The 15,467-nt window shown below is 40.5% G+C and overlaps 1 protein-coding gene across 5 annotated transcripts in view; it reads right to left on the bottom strand.

The window, feature by feature from the left end:
• JHY (junctional cadherin complex regulator) overlaps nucleotides 1-15,467 on the bottom strand; it is a 65,568-nt gene that overhangs the window by 26,747 nt on the left and 23,354 nt on the right. For 4 of the 5 annotated variants that reach the window (XM_063094201.1, XM_063094203.1, XM_063094204.1 and 1 more), the window contains exon 4: nucleotides 6,290-6,403. The exons of the other annotated variant lie outside the window; for it this stretch is intronic. In XM_063094201.1, the coding sequence (XP_062950271.1) occupies nucleotides 6,290-6,403 (114 nt within the window). The remainder of the gene's footprint in view (nucleotides 1-6,289; nucleotides 6,404-15,467) is intronic. 5 annotated transcript variants of the gene reach the window in all.

Raw genomic sequence — 15,467 nt, 5'->3', positions numbered from 1 at the left:
TAGACAAATAAGAGATAAAGAACTTTTTCCGTTGCCATCTGACTGCACTTTTCCCAGTTTTCTCTCCTCATTCCCACCAAAAGGGGGAAAAAAAAGCCTATCAGAAATTTCTTTTCTTGTGTACCAGATCCAAAATCCTGGGTTACCACTTGATTTTAATCATGTTATTACCTCTGCTGCTAACAATCCAGTGACAATTCAGATTAGTACTCTTCACAGGGTGCTTTGTCAGCACAGGCCAAGGACTCATCATTTTAAACTTTGATTGTCTCAAATGTTAAATATGCTATTCACGTAAATCTAAGTACCCAGAGATGGCATTCCAGTCCCAGGAAAGAAAGACATTTATGGGCTTGATGTGATTTCTCTCACCTTTTAAGCAGCCTACTTGAGATCTGTGGTTTACTGAAGATTTATTGCCCTACAATTGAGGCATCAGGTGTCACTCTTTAGGTGGCAAGACCTGAGTTCCCTGAAGTTCATATACAAAGTCATTCTCAGGCTATTTAATCTCCATCAGCACTGAAATCCTCTACTTCATCCTGCTCTCACTGGGGTTCTTTTGTTACCAACACTTGCAGTCAGTACATACTACATGCACTCAGAATAACTGCTTAATGGCAGTAGGTTTTAACATCATGCACAGAGCATTAGCATTGGGGAATCCCGATGTCTAATGCTGGGGTGATACTTTCTTGGTTAGACCCACCCTTAGTCATTAATGTTCATTCATACTGCACCACCCAAGGGAAGTTTGTCCCCAACCCTGTGAAAGGCAGCACCTGGTTGTTTCTCTTTTACGGCTTTCCTATTTACATGTCATAAGCAGAAGGGAGAATGCTGGCTCTGATCTCAACCCCAAAATTCATCTGCTTTAACCCAAAAGCCACTCTTGCTCTCATCCTGACTCAACCCTGGAGTCCTGAGAGTTGTGCCTGAGCTCCAAGATCAGCTCTGATGAAAAGAAGTTTCTGAGTGCTCCATTTTTCTGCTGTTGACTAACAATAAAACATGAATACTCTGAGCTTGGGTTATAAATTCCATCTGTTAATATTAAGAAAATTTCCAGCACAGATATTAATTGGCTTTAATTTTCACTGGCGGTAAGGAAGAACTCTGTGTTCAGATGACTAGAAGCACAGACTGTTCAAAGTGTTGGAGGCAAAACCAAATTAACAGTTCTTTGGAAAAGTGGGAAGATTACTTAGGATGTGATTACAAGGACTTTGACCTTAATTAGTGAAATGTTGTACATATCTTTCATACTATCATTACCTTTTCCTTGCCTGAAAAGTCAAGAGTTATTTTAGAGTATAAGAAAGAAAACATCCTATTTCATCCTTTGAAGTCTTACTTAATTGGAGAAATTTCTATTTTTTCTACTGACAACATGCTCCTTGCCTGGTGCTATGGTTTGAATGTTTGTGTCCTCCCCACTCCCAATTCATACATTATATCCTAACCCCCTAGGCAATGGTATTAAAAAGTGGGACCTTTTGGGATATGATTAGATCATGATGGCAGAGCCCTCCTGAATGGGATTACTGGCCTTACAAAATATGCCCAGGGAGCTCTTTTGTCCCCTTCCACCATGTGAGGACACAGTGAGAAGGCAGAGAAGGTCTATGAACCAGGAAGCAGGATGTCACCAGACATAGAAACTGCCAGCGTCCTGACCTTGGACTTCCCAGCCCCTAGTACCATGAGAAAATTAATTTCCGTTGTTTATAAGCTACCCAGGCAATGGTATTTTTTTTACAGCAGCCTGAATGAACTAAGACACCGGGGAAGGGTCTTCTGCCAGTGGGAGCACACTCCTCACACTGCCCAGTAAGGGTCCTGAGCCAAATCCCGTGTTCAGTCGCGCATGCAACGGAAGTCGGATTTGGAAAACCCCTGAAGATTCACAGGACAGCACAAAATGATTCAGGACAATAAGACCTACGTGGAAAGGTTAAATGAAGAGAGATTACTTAGCTTGAAGTAAAAATCTCAGGCATGTACTCGTACAAGAGTCTTACGTAGAAAATGAAGATGACTGTCCATTCTCAGCATTTTTAAAGTGAAAATACATAGGCTTAAATGGTCTCGGGTACATCTTTTCTCTTTTCTTGCTCTCTCTTTAGTTTTTCATTCTTTCTAGCATGTAAATGTGTTTAAGTCTCTTCTATGAAAAAAATGAAACTCTCACTTGATCCCATTCTCTGGTTAAACCCTGTCTCTCTGCCAGTTCCCAGCCCAGTGTCTTGACAGTGTAGGCTGCACAGGTCTCCATTCCCCAAATCTCATTCTGACCTCTGTACCCTGCAGCAGAGCATTCATTCTTACCACCCCATGAAACTGCTCAGCTCCGGCCAACCTCTTAGTGGCTATATCCTATGGGCACTTTTTTCTTCACCTTTTTATTTTGAAGTTATTTCAAACTTACAGAAAAATTGCACATTGCAAGTGTAGTACAGAGAACTCTCAAATATCCTTACCCAGATTCACCAATTTTTAACATTTTGCCACATTCCATCATTCTCTGTATATCTCTCTCTGTCACTCCATACACAGGTAAACACACAAAGATATGCATATATGTACATATAATTTATATTATTATTGTTTGTATTATGGTTATTTAGTTTTTCTGAACCATTTGAGCCTTGCTTATGTGAGTTGCATAGATGATGTCCCTTCCATGGCACTTTTTTACTTGCATTCTTTGCAGTGCTTTACTCTGTCTACTAACTCTTCTTTCTTGAAATTTTCATGTCTCAGGTTCCATGACATTATTTTATCCTGGTTAGTTTTCTACCTCTCTGGCAATCTCTTCTTAGACTCTTACCTTCTGCCCTCTGCCTTTACTTTGGCCCACCTTTAAAATTCTACCACTCTCTGCAGGGTCCTGTTCCTAACCCTATTCTCTTCTCCCACTCCCCACAATTCTTGGGTCATCTCAGCAATTTCTGTAGCTTTTCAATCCATCAGGAAGTGCTTATGATACAAATGGACATGGTTAACTTAGACGTCTCTCCTGAGTTCTATGCCCGGATAAGGTGTCCTCTTTCCTATAGGCACCTCCAAACTCAATATGAGGCCCACCTGTCCTCATGTACCTCCCCCTTTTATCCCCAGCACCAAAAGCCTCCTTTTCTTCTCAGTGGTATTGGTACCACTAATTAGACACTTAGAAACCATTCTCTCCCCACCCCCCACTTTCTATTAAGCAATTGGTGAGTCTGTTGACTCCTCTTCCTAACTATCTCTGTACAGGGGCTGAGGGGGATCAGGTGCTGTCTGGACCCGCAAGAAGTTTAATCAAGCCAGTGGAGTAAGACATATGCACCATAATGAAAAGTTAACTACTGGTACACGGAGTGTGTGACAATACAGAGCAAGTGCTGCCACCATTCCAGTCTCCCACCATTTTTTGCAGAAACCACAGCAAACATCACTTTACTGGTTTTGTCATCTCTCTAGTCTTATTCCCTTCCAATCTATTCCTCAGACAATGGACAAAGTGATGTTTCTAACATGCAGGCCTTATTATGTCATTAAACTGCACAAAATTTGCCAATGGCTTCTTCTTGTCCACAGGACTAAATCTAAAAATCTTTGATGGACATAAGAAACTCTTCACAATCCTGCCCCTACCCAGCCTGTCCAGCTGCATCTCATACCACGCTCCTCCCTGGCACTGTCCTCTTTGGTTACTGAACCACACGTAGTCCTCAGCACATGCCACGCTCTCTCCCGCTTCCAGACCTTTGCCCCCACTTGTCTGCTTGGTACCCTTGATTCTTCCTTCTAGGCTCAGCTTGGATGCTGTCTTTTCTGGGGAGGCTTTCTCTGTCTCCTTGGGGCAGAATTAGGTGCTCTTTTAGTTCCACTGCATTTTGTACCTACTTCCACATTATTGCACCATAATGATTACAGAAGTGTATTCCCACTAAAATTTTGAACTCCTAGAGGGAAGGAGCAGTTAAAAAAAAAAAATCTTTCCTTAAGTTTTATCTATTTTTTTGAAGAGTTTTTTTTTTTTCTCTCTTTTTTATTTGTTTGTTTCTTTTAAGCATATCTTTTGGGCCAGGCACCTAACTTGCGATGCCTGAAATACAGCAGACATTCAATAAATATTTGCTGTGTGAATTATTTTGATTTTGCATAAGGATATTGTTTATTAGTGAGAGTTACTGTTAGGGTAGGTTTACTGAGGGATCTGCAGAGTCTTTGAAACTCATCTTTCAAGAAGAAAATTTCGGATAAGGCCCATTTTCACTTGAGGATGCACTAGATGATTTTTAAATGTTTCTCTAATCAGGGAGTAAATATTTATTGAGCATTGGCTTTGGGCAAAGCATTGTGGTAGGGGCTGTAGAGAAAAATACAATCCTAACCTTTAAGAAGCTTCTAGTGTAGTTGGTACAAAAGAAACACAGGCAGCTGCTAATGAGACAGGGCCAACTGTGATAAGCCCTGAGAGAGTGGTCCAGCCACAAGACACACAGGAGCAGAGATGAGGCAGGGGAGGGGCTGGAGAGGCTGGGACATCTTCACACAGGAGGTGGCAGCTGAGCGGGGACCAAACAGAGCCATCAAACTTGGGTAACTGAAGAGGAAACAGAAAGGCAGCCTGAAGTGTCTGTATGGCGAGAACCTGGCCAGTGTGTAAAATGCAGCAGGCAGCTAAAAGTCCTTTCTAAACAAAGAAAGGGAACCATCCCCGGGCCACCCCGCATTGCTGTCTTTTGAGGTCTAACAATCTTTAGATGTTTTGGTCGACTTTGTCTTCATTCAGGAGTGGGTTATGCTAATTATAGTACAGAATGAGAATAAAAAGCATTCTTTTGGCTTTCCTTTGATTTTCTTCCATACAAAGTTTTCACTGTCTTCGTCTAGGGTCATGCCATGAATCAAACACTGTGATTTTACCTTGATTATTTTATCAAAGGCTGAGAATCCTACCATTTTTCTTACAGACAATTATACAAGGTGTACGTTGCAATAATCTTATATGCCTCAAATGTGTTTTTGGTAACGCAAATATTTAGAAATAAGTGGTCCCAGAATTAAAGCATTTTGCAGCTGGGATGGACCTTAAAAGTGATTTAAGCCAATTCTTCATTTAATGAAGAAGAAACTTAAGGCTTGGGGAAGCCGAGATTTGCCCCAAATCATACATCAATGGCAGGTTGCAGCCCAGAAATTGATGTCTTCTGATCCAGTCCACCAGCCACAATGTATGATAAGCCTTAAAGGGTTTCCTTTGTCCTCTGGATCCTGTTGGCCAGCCTCCCTGGTCTCTGTCAGGTCCGGGAGTAGATACTGTCCTCGACATCCCACTGCCAGGAGCCATTCTAGTCCCCATCCTCTCAACTTCTGGGTGTGGCTCCCTGGCATCAGCTTTCAGGAAGCTGTGGGAGAATAACTGTTTTTATCTCTTTTTTTGCAACCCTAAGAGGAGCCTGGAGACCAGTGAGGAAGAAAAAAAAAAAAGATTTGGAATGTCCCTCTTTTCTAACTTCTCTGAAGCTGGGATGAACTTTATTATTTTTATTATTACATTTACCACGGTAATAATGATGTCAACAGGCTCCATAAGCTTCGTGATTTGAAAGGGCTCATTCCTTCTTAATCAGAGATAAAACCTGGTCCAAGAGTGACTCCATATAACTCCATACATTGATTTAAGAAGAAAAAAAACAGCTGCTAGTGCTTTTTCTGTTTCTTCTAGATAAAGTCAGTGGAGACAATTTTAGAAAAATCTTCCCTGAAATCACATTTATGATTTCAAAACACTAAACTCATGGCCAAAAAGGATGTCATTATGCTAAATTACAGCGGGTAAGCTTTTCCATTCTGCAAATGAGGGTTTGGTGAGGCTCTGGGTATTCCCATCTGTTTTTAGGGATAGTGTCCTCATCACATAGAGATTATATGTAATGCCAGCTCCAAAAGGAAACAGAGTTGGGTGCAGCACAGAATTAGAAAATACTTTGGAACTGTGATTTTTTTCTGCGTTTTTTCCATATCTTCCTTTTGTGAGGGGTTCTAACTCTGTATGTTTAAAGTGTGATCTGATAATTTTTGTATAGAAAATAGAACCTTTGGAAAAACAGGTAGGGCTGGCTGGCTGGGCAAGCAGTGTCTCACCTGGGCAGGAAGCAGCCTTACCCATAGGAGGATGAGTAACTATTCTCAGGCATAAAAATAAACCCTTCGGTGATAAGAACTCAGTCACAAACACTACTCATATTCAGCAGTACTGCTTGAGACACACTTAAAAAGCAATCTAGCAGGTGACCTTTAGCTGTTGTGCTCTTTGACGCCATTTGTCTTCAGAATCGATGGCAGCATTTTCAATCTCTTTGGCATTCTGAATAGATGTCTTGTCAGTTACTGTGACAGGGTAGGAGATCTAAGAGGGTAAAACATACATAGCATGTTAACTAGATTCATCTTAGTCTTAGAGCCATGAGGCTCAGGCCTATATACTTTAAAAAGAGGTCCTTCAGGGCTAGGTCTTACTTTCAGTTAGTTTCAAAGATTCATCTCTTCAGTCTTCAGAGAACCAGGTTGTTCCCAAAAGAAATGGGAATAAACAATATTTTCCCTTGCAGACATAAAAGGAGAATTGGTGTTTTGAGGTCAAACTACTACTTACTTAAAATCCTTGATACATATTAAGGGACCCAATTTTAGAACAGTGATCTGAGCTGAATGTTATGAGCTATGTTTGATCATGCCAATGGAAACGTGATGAAATAGCACTATACTCCAAGATGATGAGAACAACAGAAATAACAATATTTGATATACACCGAATGGTTATTGTCTGTCAGTAGCTATCCTAAGCCCTTAGCATATAATGTGCTCTTCACAACAACCTTATCAGGTGTGTATTATGATCATCCCTTTTTTTTTCAGGTGAGAAAAGTTAGGTGCAGAGAGGTTAAGTAACCTGCCCAGGATCGACAGCTAGTAAGGAGAGGAGCAATGTAGTCTAATGCCAAAGCCCATACATTTAAGAGTTTTGCTAAGCCAACTCACTTATTAGAAATATCATCCTAGACCTGCAGAATTTGTAGTTTTGGTACTCAGTGAATTTGAATGATGTAGATCAGTGGTTTTCAACTTTAGTTAGACACTAGAAAAACTTAGGAAGCTTTCTAAAAATACTAATGCCCTGGTCTGACCCCAAACCAATTAAACCAGAAGCTCAGGGGGTGGTCCTCGATGGTAGCATATTTTAAAATCTCCCTATTATTAAAAAATAGAATGAAAAAACAAAAAGCTCTCTAGTTGGGTCTAATCTGCAGCCAGGTTGGGGAACCACTGATAAAAGCAGCTACATGGGCTCTAGGTCTCTGCATTACTCAAGGGCCCTTCATTGCCTCTACTGGCTACCTGTTTTAAATCAAGAAATTAGACAGTTTCTGTGCTATGTGGAATTCTAGCCATGAGGATGCACCATGGAAAGCAAACTTAAAGTTATTCAATCTTAATGTTCTGGAAATAATTCTGTTCAACCTCCACTACGTCCATACCATCCCTGGTAGATGTTCATCCATTCTCTGCCTGAACACATGCCCCCGCTTCTGAGGGAGTTACCTGCTTATTGATATTAGTATATGTTTAATGATCTTCTGTGGGTTTAGGAGGAGAAGAGAAATTTGTTTCATGTGTGATGAACATATTGCTCCATCACTGTGCAACCTAAATGACAGAAAGCTTTTCCTTACATGAGGAGAAATATGTCATTCGTGTTTTCTATCCTTCTGACCTCTGGAATAATGCAGACTACGTCAATCCCTGTTTCAGACAGCAGCCCTGCACTGGTAGAAGCTGACTCAAGTGTCTCCTCTCCTAAGCCTGCTCCTATTTAGAAGACCTGTCTCAATATTTCTCTGCTGTTCCTCCTGTGATGTGTTACTCAGGTCACGTGTTACTCATGTAGGGCTCCTTTGGCCCCTCTCTGTAAGGGTGAACACCATCAAGTCCCTCTCTTTTGCAACTGATATAATTCATTCTTAAATTTAGATTCAGGACTTTAAATTGGTTTTGATAAATTTCCTCTGGTGGGCTGTGTATGTGAGAAGTGGCAAGGAATAAGATTGGAAAGAACATGGGATTTGGAATCTGTCCTCTGGGTTCAAATCCTCCCATACTTATATAGAAAGAGATAGAAATGCTTGTTAAATATTGTAGTGGATTGAATTATGTCCCCCCAAAACTCACTGAAGCTTGAATCATGTCTCCCAAGTTTTATGTATTAGAAAGTTGGCCCCCACTGTCACTGCTAAGAGGGTGGGTAATTCTATTACGGTAATTGAAAAGTGGGGCCTTGAAGAGGTAATTAGATTGTAGGGCCCTGCAGTAGTGAATGGATTAAAAATGGTGGTCAGGGGCTTGGTTCTGAGGGCTTTAAAAGAAGAGGAGAGTCCGTCTCTCTCTCTTGCTCTCTCTGCTCCACTATTTTTGCAGTACGATACCCTGCCATCACTGTCGCCACCACCAAAACCTTCACCAGATGTGTTCCCTGGACTTTGGACTTTCCAGCTTCAGAAACCATAAGAAATACATTTCGTTTTCTTTGTAAATCACACAGTTCCATGTATTTTGTTATAAGCAACAGAAACGGACTAATACAAATATTAAGTGATAATAAATACTGATAGTAAATATTTGACAATGAAGATAATTTATTCCTTTCCACTCAATGTGGCTTTTATGGCACAAAAGAGACAACATTTTGTTTCTTTTATTTTGTGTATAACCTTATCTCTGCTTGAATTATCTGTACTAACTCTAGTGAAGTGACTATCACACTTACTGTGCTCAGATAGATAGATAAGGCAGACAGACGGTGTGGAAGTTTAAATACTTAAAGGGGTTGATCTGAAAATGGGGGAAAAATGTTTTTGTGCTTGAATTTCCACTACTAAAACAAGGAACAAAAATGTACTATTCGATCATGGAATTCTGACTACAAATGGGAGTAATCACCAGGTTTTGAAAGATTAGCCTACTCTCTAAATGGAAAACTTTGCAACATCATGAAATTGAAATGAAAAGTTTAGAAGTGTGATTGCTGCTGCTCCAGACCAGAAGCCGCTGCTCACCTTTCCATCTCAGCCCCTCTGACTGTGCTAGTTCAGAGAGCACCAGATGAGCAGGAAGTATCAGGTTTTACAACATTTGCCATCATCATGGCAAAGGTTTCGGTCCCTTATTACCATGATGTTAAATAGAAACACAACCCATTTAAAAGAAAAATCAACTCTGTCCTGGAGATGAAATGAAGGTCAAGAGAGTAAAAAAGTCTAACTAGGCTGACTAAGCAGGAGAGGAAATGAGATGATTTCTTGGCTGAATTGTCGCCTAGAGGCTGGGAGAAAGAGAAGTTGAGTGCTTTCATAGATTTTGATTCTCTGACTTTGGTAAATGGCAAAGAAATGAAGGGGCTTGGTTTAATTAATTCAGTTTATCACTGGTGATATTAATTGTTCGATGGATAATGATGGGATCTCGTATACAGGTCTGGTAAAAAGTTTAAGGTTAAAAATACAGTGTCCCATGCTGCCTTTCCCAGAGGACGTAGGATGTACGATATTTCCATCCACAGGCTTTTTTGGTGGAACTCAGTGGCTGAATCACCCTGGCGAGAGTCTCTGGGCAAGGAAAGCATACTTCTACATTATCTCTTTGAAAGTGGAATGGGACACAACCTCTGCTAGCTATTTTTTTTTTTTTTTTGTGAACCATTCTATTAATACCAATCAAATCGAGAAAATGATCAAATGAAATCGCATTTTGAGCATCATAAGCTGTGTAATGTCTATTCTGTTAAATTGGGGCCTATAATTGCTTCTCTACTGAAAAGATACAACAAAGACAGCAATCATGGCATGTCATTATCCCAGACTAGAAAACCGGCCTTTGCAGGGAGGACTTCAAAGGCTTGTGGTTCTCGAATTGCATTTGGCTGCTATTGTTGAAGCGCAGGCAATCTTGATTAGGTGTTTACACTGAGGTAAGGCGCAGAGCAGAGAGTCTGAGTGCCTGGGTCTAGAGCCATTAAAAAATTGTACATTATGTTCCTTGCTTTGAAGTGAGGGTTTGTAGGTAGGAAAGCAACTGAGATTGAGTACAGCTGAGCTAGATTGGGCTGCTACTTCTCTCTCAAAGAAACTCATCAGGTTCTTAGAGAATCAGACAGCACCATGAAAAAAAAAAGTTGATGCTTTACCGAAAGCTATACCTGAATTAGTGTATCTGCATAGGCACACACTGAAACAAGTTTAAATAAGTATATTACCACTAAATTCTGCAGTCATTGGAAGGTTTGCTCCCTTTTTCCTTTATACTCTTTTTTTACTATTAACCTTATGTTTAGAGGTTGTGAGGAGATCCACATTAATTTATTAGGTTCTTTGTTGTTTTTATTCGTTGATGATATTAACTACTAGCCCATCCCCAAATTAAATAAGCCAATAAATCTGATTTAAAAATTTTATTTGTTTACCATCATTCTAACACATCTGTTATTTAATCCCTCTCTTCTGGACATAATCATTAGATTGAGTGAGTCTTTATTAACCTGGCTAACGAGTGATATGAAGTATTTATTTCTCTGTCCTATTTCTAATGCATTTTGCCATGTGTGGATTTATGACTGCTAACATCAGCGCTGCTGCTGTCTGCATTTATACATGACCAGCAAAAGAGCAAGAGGCACAAAGATACAGATAGTCTACCGCGGTTGGGCTGCGACACTGATATTTAGCATAGCTGTTTAATTATCCAGGAGCTTGACTTATTGAGCTATTTAGAGACAAAACACATGACATATTTTGGCTCTGCTGCTGGCCACTCTCTCCATTCCTATAGAACACTTCATAATGTATTTAGCACATATGTGCTCAACAAGATTTTGTGTGTGTGTGTGTGTGGCTGGCCAGTATCAGGATCTGAAACCTTGACCTTGGCGTTATAACAATGCCCTCTACCAACTGAGGAACCAGCCAGACCTCAATAAGAATTTGATGACACTGAAACCCTTGACTGTATAATTTTTTACATTCATTTTCAGTATAAAATACCTGAGATTTTAAAGCCTCCAAACTAAAGGTCAGTCACCTACTTAGGTACCCGTCAGCACCTTCCGTTGCCCTTCATCTTAAAAGTGTATAGGCCCTGCAGCTTCTGGCTGGCTACCTTTTCAGCCTTGGCTCCTGCTCTCCTACTGTAGTAGTTCTCAGCTCTGCTGATGGGCCGCAGGCACCATTATCTCTGCATCTGTGCATATGCCATTGTTTGCTCGGAAAAGCCCCTTCACTTCACTTTTTCTCACCCATACCAATCAGTGTTCCAGCCTTGGCTGAAATGCGTGTATCTTCCTGCAGGAAGCCTTCCCTGACACCCCACAGGCAGCCACAGCACAGGTCCCTGAGCGCAGGGCCTTAGTACTTTGTATTTTCTCTTTTATAACAAGTATCACCCTGGTAATTAGGTTTGTTCTCCCTCCTGGACTGTGAATTCCATGAAGGCAGGAAAAAGGAGGGATGATGCACAGGGCTTCTGTGTTGTACAGCTCCAGGGGTGCTGTTCACCTGTGCTATTTGGTGGCTGTGAATGTGTCTGGCATACAGGTGCTCAGTAAACAAGACCGAATGAAAAGATCCATCTACATTGCTCACTGACCTTCCCATTTACATCAGAATGCACGTTGTCTACTTGTCTGTCTGGTTAGATTTGTGGTTTATATTAAAGCCAGGTAGCCGACTGTGAACACGATCAGGTGGAAACTCGGACCTCGTCTTCCATTCCTCTCCCCTTTGCCCACTCAGCCCCATGCCCACAGGCCCTTCAGCCCCTGAACTTTGGATTTACTCTTCCTTCTTCCAGGAATCCTCTTTCCCCAAATATTCGAATGGTGTGCTCTCTTGCCTCCTCCATGTCTTTCTCAGGAAGATCTTGCCTTGTGGCCTATTCAAAGTTTTCTCCCACCCCAGCAATCCTTACCAGTTCTGCTCTGCTTTATTTCTCTCCTTACCTCCCACTAATATTTAGCACTTACCACCTACCGATACACTAATTTATCCATTTTGTCTATTGTCCATCTTCTCCCAGTAGAAGTTAGTCTCACGTGAGCTGGGATTTTTGTCTGTTTCATTCAGTGATGTATCCCAAGCACCTATGATGATGCCTGACACATCATAAGCTGTCAATAAATACATGTTAAATAAATGCAGTAACTGGCCATTTTCAAGAATGTGAAAGAGATTTTTAGTAACATCTTGTGTAACTCATAGGAAGGTTGATTATCCACCAATTTGAACTCTCCATAGCAAACTAAGAATATATAAGTATGACGTCCGGATGATAACAGTAGTGATTTTTTAAATGTTATTTGCCACAGAGCTCACACATTGTACTGAAATTGCTCCATTACTAAAATCCTTCAGTGATTCCATATCAATCAGAGGAAAGGCCCAACTTTTTAATACAGTAGTTCTAAAACTCGAGCATGTAGCAGAATCACTTAAACACAGATTGCTGGACCTCACTCCAGAGTTTCTGATTTAGGAGGTCTGGGATGGGGCCCAAGAATTTGCACTTCTAATGAATTCCCAGGTGGTGTTGGTGCTGCTGGTGTGGGAAACTCATCTGGAGAGTTTCTGCTTTAGGATGATATACAAGGGCCTGCGTGAAAGACACCTGACAATTTCTCTAGCCTAAATACCCACACTCGCATCCTCATGGCAGTATCCACCTTCTCCTTAACTAACTCATTGGATTAAGTGACACTGTCCAGTTTTTCTTGAAGATATCCCAATGCCCACAGCTGGTAGGCTTGTGGCTGGTAGGCTCTCTCTAGGACACCTTGGCACTTCTGCTTCCACTAGTTGAGTTGTATGTTTACTAAGAGTGGTTTACATTTGTTCCCAAACCTGTTTATTCCTATCGTGCTTGCTTATACTAAAATTATGAAACTTATTTAAAAATTAGACAGTCTGGAGAAATCATGAAAACTAATGATTTAGAATGACCCAAGAAAAGGAAATGGTAAAATAACATGTAGGTTCTAAAAAAAAAAACTGTAAAAGATTAGGGGAAACAATCATAAAAATCTAGAGAGATTATGTTTTTAGATTGTCTCTAAAGGCTTTTTAAGTTTGCACTCTGCTTTCAAGAAATCAGAGATTCTCTCAAACTGATGCAGGACAGATGTAGCAAAACTTCCATCAATAGAATCCACAAAATCTGACAGCAAAGGTCTTGGCCCCTCAGTAAAAAATTGGTGAATCAGTGTGAACATCAAGTGAACATCAAATAGTTAAGGTATGTAGTTAGTCATTTTTCATATCTGTTTTAACCAATTTATTTGATCTTATTGGCCAGCTGCCAGTTCCCAACTAGCAGTGCAGAGGTTCCTATGGTGCCGGCAGCTTTCTGCTTAGCGTTCTTTCATGACTTTATGCCATCGCATGTGTTTCCTGAATGCATGTGCTTCCTTTGCCTGCAGTACCTTTACTGCCACCTCCCTCTGCTAACTTGAACTTCTTTTTAAAGAACCGGTTATGCGACTGCCTCTTCTGTGAAGCCCCCTTGGATTTACCAGAACAGACTTAGGCACTTTTTTTCTGGGTTCTCCTGGGACCTTATATGTTTCTAGTATAGCAGTTTTCACTTGGTATTGACTGTTTACAAACATATCTGCTTCCCGCTAGGTGCTGACAGCAGCATAACCTGACCACAGACTCATAGCAGTCTGGGTCTGGTCATTTAATAAAGAGGCAAAGAATCTTTTACATTGCCACAGCTTCTGACTTTATTAAAGAAGACTGCAATAGGCTCTGTGTAAGATAGCACAGAATTATCAGGTACACTAGGTACATTTTTGAAAGCTATCCTTAGAAATGATTAACTATGTTAAATTTCTGGCTTTCAAAAAGGCATGCTTTAGTTATGTGGAAAGTTTTCTTTTTGTGGAGCCCTCCTCAATAACGTCAAATTAATGAAGTGTCACTTTATATATCATACAAATTGGTAGTTTAAGCAACTGAGTGCTGAATAGCACACACAAGAAAGATGTCTTAAGAAATGTCTCGTATTGGAAAAATCATAAAGTTCAAATGAAATTATGCTGTCATAAGTAAGTGCTCTTGTGGTGCTGCACAGGGCAAAATAAGAAAATCTATCAATCAATGAACATCTACAGAGTTCCTACTCTGTAGAAGGATAATTTTTACAAGTATAATAGGACAAGTGAGACTCAAAAGCGCCACCAAACTGGAAGAATTCTATAAAAAACAATTCTTTGTTTCTACCCATATATAATTACAAAATGATGACCTTAATTTAAATAAAAGTAAAGTTTAATTTTATAGACAACCAAAAGTTTCACTAAATTCAAAACTAGGAAAAGAAGAGCAATATATCACTTAGATATTAATCTCATCCAGTAGGAGATGGTAAATTCAAATGTTCAATAGTAAATATAACTTCTATTTATATAGGGCTATATGATTATAAAAAGCTTTCACACACAGTATCTCATCTGATCATCCCAATAATCCTGAATCTGTGGTATTAGGCAAACTTTGTAATCTCACTTTAACGAGGAAAACTAAGGCTCGGCAAGATTTTGTGATTTGCCAAAGGTAACAAATAAGTCCACTAAAAATAGGGCTCAAGTCAGGTCTTTTGACTTCAAATTCCAGTGTTTAAGTCAACAACACACACTCACATTAGTCCTTTTTTTCCCCCTCTCATTTAAAAACAGTGAAATTTTGGGCCAGATAAAAATGATTTAAAAATTACATTTCTAAATCGAATATTTAGATAGTGCTTACTGTAGGAATTTGATAGAGTAATGGGGGGGGTGGATTCTTTTATTTAATACAGATAGTTTCACATTTGCAAACTATCTGTAGGCCAGGCTCTGGGAGTTCAGAGATGAACTGGCCCATGACCTTGAGGAGCGCCCAGTCATGTAGAGACATGCAGATACACAGACCAGCACACTGCGGTGTGATGGGTTCTATGGTGGATGTTCAGGGGTGAGGGAGGTCGTGGGAGGGAGGATATTCAGAAAGTCTTCATAAAGGCAGAGATGTTTGAGCTGAATTTTAAAAGGAGAGTGAGGTTTTCCCAAGCCAACAAACCAGGGAGAGTAGTCCCTCAGGATGAACAAAGAAAGGCCCAGAGGAAATGCTGGGTCTGGGAGCTGTGAGTTCTCAGAGCACGGCTGAAGCACAGGATGCAAAGGGGGAGTGACAAAGAACGTGGCTATAGGGGCAGGAAGGGGCCAGATCTCGAAGGGCCTTTTGCACCACTCTGACAGTTTGAATTTTAGCAGGGAATCGCATTAAGTAGCATGTTGATATCACCAGGTTTGTATCCAGGAAGACCACTTTGAAGGCAGGGAAGATAATAGAATTGAGGGTGGAGGGAAGTGTTGAAAGGGTTAGGATACA

Source organism: Cynocephalus volans, chromosome 4, assembly GCF_027409185.1.
Source record: "Cynocephalus volans isolate mCynVol1 chromosome 4, mCynVol1.pri, whole genome shotgun sequence".
Classification (NCBI taxonomy): Eukaryota; Metazoa; Chordata; class Mammalia; order Dermoptera; family Cynocephalidae; genus Cynocephalus; species Cynocephalus volans.
Note: the sequence above shows the minus strand (reverse complement) of the source record. Positions and strands in the feature narration are given on the sequence as shown.